Below are 4,803 nucleotides of genomic sequence, written 5' to 3' on the forward strand. Positions count from 1 at the left end.
CTTTAAGTGCAAGAGAGAGAAAAATTTAGTCAAGGTGAATAAAAATCTAATCTGTATTGGTTTATTTCGTTGATTACTTTCGGAATTGCTTATGTGCGTGATGTTTGGGCAACTAACGATCGAACTATTCAGTTTAGAAAAAGTTGTCTGTGCCTAAGAGCTTTTATAAATTCTGATTTTGGAATTTAATATTTTGTGAGTTTCATTATAAAAACCACATATTCAACATTTTATTTAAAATACCTTGCAGAATTAAGGTATATTTGGCAGCAGATTTTGTTTTATAATTTTGATAACCTTTATGGGAATGCTGCATTCAAAATTATTAAAGATATTTTATGGTGAATATTTTTAAAGATTCATAACAGAAAATGTATATCACGAAAACCAGTTTGTATTTCGGCCCAAATACCTTCTCTATAGCATTAAGGGAACTATTTCAATCCACAAATTAGTGTGCTTAGCTATAGTAGGTAAATGAAAATTTTCTTTTGAAATATAAGATAAAGTTCTCAGTAAAAACAATTGATCTGTAAGGGAGTGAAAGCGGGGGCCTATAATTCACGCCGCCTCTGTTCAGCAAACGCTACAAGAAAAATTTAATTCGTGTAAATAGACCCTTATGTAACACACTAGCGCCACGCCAAGTGCACTAACAACACAAACCGCAACCAACTTCAACAATTGCAATAATTTGAGAGAAGTGTAAAAGGACGCAGCTCAACTTTCAACTTTGCCTAGAAATATAATAAATAAAATAGTTAATTCGTACAAGCAATATATTTACAAAATCAAAACCTCACCTACTGGAAAAGTAAAATTCTTCCAGTAAAATTTATAACTCCATCCGAAGTCTCAATTGTAAGTAAAACAAATAAGATTTTCGCCAAACATTCTGCCTACCACCACATAACCTTTTTTATCGAAATCACTATAATTTATTTCCTGTTGAAATTTCTTTCGTTTCAGAGAATTATTTACGCTTGCAAATTAATTTGCAAGTAGCCCCAAAACTATACACAAAATTGCAAAAATTCAGACACAAACAGAAATCATGGGCGGCGATCAACCGGTCGAAGCTGAGCCCGTCGAGTTCTCTGTGGAGCGCATAGAAGACAAACGTATTAACAAGGGCAAGGTAAGTTATTAATATGAATTGATGAAAGCAAATCAGTTGTTCTTGTTAACTTTCTTCATTCAGGTTGAATATTATCTTAAATGGAAGGGATACCCTCGCAGTGAAAACACCTGGGAACCGGTTGAGAATCTCGACTGCCCTGATCTGATCCAGGCCTTTGAGGACTCCTTGAAAAGTAAGGACAAAGATAAAGGTAAACTATAACACCCCAAAAAGTCGAGTTAAGTGAAAATGGCGTTGACCTCGACACTACTAACCGCATGTACCTGCATGGTGCGAAATTAACTTAAATGTTATACTAAAATTACTCTTTCGTATTCTTTGTGTTTGTGTTGCAGAGGGTGGCGCCGCCAAAAAGCGCCAATCTACCACACCAGTCACTGAAATGAAGGCCAAACGAAAAAACACTAATGACTCAGACAAAGAGGCACGAAAATCGCTGGGCTTCGATCGGGGTCTCGAACCTGCTAGAATTCTAGGCGCCACAGACTCTTCCGGTGAGCTGATGTTCCTCATGAAGTGGCTCGATAGTGACGAGGCGGATCTTGTGCCTGCCAAACAAGCGAACGTGCGATGTCCGCAGATCGTTATTCAGTTCTACGAGGAACGACTTACCTGGCATACAGCTTCCAACACGGAGGAGGAAAATAAACCCGATAACAACAAGGAAAAAGCGCAATAGATTTTATTCTACTCAGTTGTTTTTTCTTTCTATTATTTTTTTTTGTATTTAGTATATTTTTTCTCTTGGAAAACAGACCGAATTCTTCAATATCAAACATTGAGTTTTATAACAAACATAAAAACATAAACGAAAATTTACATCTTCAAGTAAATGCAATGCTGTTGCTGGGGGAAACAAACAAACAAACGACACGAAGATAATATTCTCTATGTAGACGCGCAACATATTAAATAATACATATTAATCTTTATTTTTAAGAAAAAGACTAGGTCCGATATTTTAATAATGAATTCTCCTTGCAATAGTGTGTCGATAAAATAAAACAACAAGTGTAAGATCTGAGGGAGCTGTTTCTTCTATAATAATTGTTGTTTTTGTTTAAATTTGTCAAATTAGTTTACTGGATGATGATTAATGAATAATTTATCAAACAGAAATCATTAAAGATCATTAAATTGCAGATAAAAAAGGTCCTGCGTGTGACAGAACCAAAAATGTGCATTTACACAATGATCGTACGTGTGGATAGTTTCTTCGGGATTTATGAAATGGCTGAAGATTTTATTTTCATGTTTTTGGCTAAGAGAGACCATATAATTAAAATATGTCAAAAATTACGCCCCCTGAGCATTTGTTATCTAGATAAAATTTGAGTTTCAGTGAAAATTTCAAACAAACACGTTGCAGAATAATCAAGTCAAAAATTGTTCTTTTTATTAAATCAATAACACAACGTTTCAAAAGTCAAATGAATTACTTCTCACTTAATTATTCTCGAAACTCTGATGTGATGAATTTTGAACTCTGCTAGAAAAATATAATTTACCTTTTCCTGATTTGCTTACTATCGACCAAAAACTTGTGTTTTAAAACGGTAGGAAAGCATCTAATTGATAAGCCCAAATGTTTTACGTACACCTGGTCTAAACGCAAATAAATAACGACACATACAGCTAGGTTCTACATTTCATTTTCACTCGAAATTAAATTGAAATCGATTAAAATGTAAATTGTAGTTCTGAAATTCACTTTCATCGATAGCGACTTCATTTTTTTCGAACTCAAAACGAAGTGAATTTCCTTCTTCTAGATTTCAATATTTGTGATTTTCAAGTCGTTCAAATTCGACTAGAGTAAGGTGAAGTGATTTAAGAGAAAATTGTTTAAAAACGATTATTTTCCCTTAAGAGGAATAAACCTTAGTAATACATTGGGTTTGTGAGAAGTTGCAGTCTTCATTATGCAGTTGAGGAAACGGAAAAAGCATTTAAAATGATCTCTCAGCACGCCAAATGTATTTTCCACAACATTTTGAGTAAAACAATTTTCTTTTAAAAACGGACATACAGTGACACCCACGACTAATCGGACATAGAAAAGAAAAATGTTCGCAGTGCAATTTCTCTGAGAAAATGTATGGGGGTGGTAAAATTAAACATATTTTATTTTTATTTATTTTATTTAAAATAAACAAAAACAACATTTTAAATTTATATTCAAAACAAGGAAACTAAAACAACTCTATAATTCCATGTCTCACAAATTATCGAACACATTACATTTAGTATTTTGTGGCGTATCCTTTTGATTTAATTACCACCTCAAGGCGTCGAAGCATTGAAGAAACCAGTTTTGAACAACAGAGGGTATTTTTGTCCATTCTTCTTGAATGGCTTCTAAATATTTCGAAAATTCTTTTGAGCTAATCGACGTCCCAATTCATCCCAAATATTATTAATTGCATTAAGGTCAGGGGACTGTGCAGGTGTTTTAAGCACTTTGGGACAATTATACAACACCAAGACCTTGTAAGATGTATGCTTGGGGTCGTTGTCCAGGTAGAAGATGAAATTGTCTTTTATTCCAACCTTAATGACACTTGGCACCAAATGTTGCTGTAAAATGCTGATGTAGCCCTTTTGATTCATTATACCTTCCACAAAGTGTAAGTTTCCAACACCAGAACTCTTGATTTTATAAGTAAAAAGTGTTGAAAATTCTTTTTTTTTCTTTTTTTTCGATAAGTAAATATTTCACTATTTAAAGTTGTATGTATTTGTAACATTAACTAATATTAGCCCAAAAATAAACAATGGGACGGTCAAAACTTTGCACCGAAGATATTCGAAAACTGCGTTTGGAGGGAAAAACCTACAAAAATATTCAAGACATCCTAGGCTGCTCAGCAAAAATGATCAGTAACGCCTTAAAATGGCAAAATAAACCGAAAACGCGAGGCCCAAAAAGGATGATTACTGAAAGAACTGACATACAAATTGTTCAGTTAGCAAAACAGATCCCTACCATACTGCCCATAATCTCGTAAAGGCCCTATCTACAAAATTTCCGATTTTGAGTTTTTTGCATATTTGGAGTTAGGGCATTGTCTCCGATTTTTCTACATTCATTTCTTAACCTTAGATCTTCAAATAAGCCAGAAAAACACAATTTCTAGAAGCCCTAACTACAAATCATGTGCATCAAAATTTATAAAAAGCCCTAACTGCCACATAGGGCCTTTTATAATACACTGCATAGAGAAAGCATATTCATGTTCTTTTTTAAAAAGCCCTATGTGGCAGTTAGGGCTTTTTATAAATTTTGATGCTAGAATTTTTGTAGTTAGGGCTTTTTTTCTGGCTGCAATTTTTTATGTAAAAGGTTGTAACCTCGTAACGTGTTGAATCTTGTCGAGTTTTTTTTACGAATTTAGAATTTGAGTTTGTTGGAGAGTGCGTTATTGGCCTTCAGTTGAATGATATTTTTGATACGTAAAGGTCGTAACCTCGTTTCGTGCTTGGTCCTGTTTAACTCTTTAACGAATGTTGAGTTTTGTTTTTAGAAGAGGGCTTTATTAGGCATTTATATAGTCTGTTGAAACTTTTGAAGCGGTAACTTCGCGTTTTTTTAATTTATCTACATATTATATATTTTTTACAATAAGTGATTAAACATGAACCGGTCAAGAATGCTTGTTAAT

General features: G+C 33.7%; 1 protein-coding gene across 2 annotated transcripts; it reads left to right on the forward strand.

The window, feature by feature from the left end:
- Positions 1 to 628: 628 nt before the first annotated feature.
- LOC129941897 (chromobox protein homolog 1-like) lies at positions 629 to 2,165 on the forward strand. 2 transcript variants are annotated; one of them, XM_056050667.1, is made up of 4 exons: positions 629 to 861; positions 970 to 1,138; positions 1,202 to 1,313; positions 1,477 to 2,165. In XM_056050667.1, the coding sequence occupies exons 2-4, from the start codon at positions 1,055 to 1,057 to the stop codon at positions 1,818 to 1,820; spliced, it is 540 nt and encodes a 179-aa protein (XP_055906642.1). In that variant the 5' UTR covers positions 629 to 861; positions 970 to 1,054; the 3' UTR covers positions 1,821 to 2,165. The 2 variants fall into 2 exon arrangements, with proteins under 2 accessions (XP_055906642.1, XP_055906641.1); XM_056050666.1 differs by having other exon boundaries at positions 673 to 861; positions 1,202 to 1,331.
- The last annotated feature ends 2,638 nt before the right edge of the window (positions 2,166 to 4,803 follow it).

Source organism: Eupeodes corollae, chromosome 1 (genome assembly GCF_945859685.1).
Source record: "Eupeodes corollae chromosome 1, idEupCoro1.1, whole genome shotgun sequence".
In the NCBI taxonomy this organism is placed as follows: domain Eukaryota; kingdom Metazoa; phylum Arthropoda; class Insecta; order Diptera; family Syrphidae; genus Eupeodes; species Eupeodes corollae.

Coding starts and splice junctions, on each gene's coding strand:
- LOC129941897 (XM_056050666.1), top strand. CDS start 1,055: ATGGGCGGCGATCAACCGGTCGAAGCTGAGCCCGTCGAGTTCTCTGTG. Junction 1,139..1,201: donor AACGTATTAACAAGGGCAAG/GTAAGTTATTAA, acceptor TTCTTCATTCAG/GTTGAATATTATCTTAAATG. Junction 1,332..1,476: donor AAGTAAGGACAAAGATAAAG/GTAAACTATAAC, acceptor TTTGTGTTGCAG/AGGGTGGCGCCGCCAAAAAG.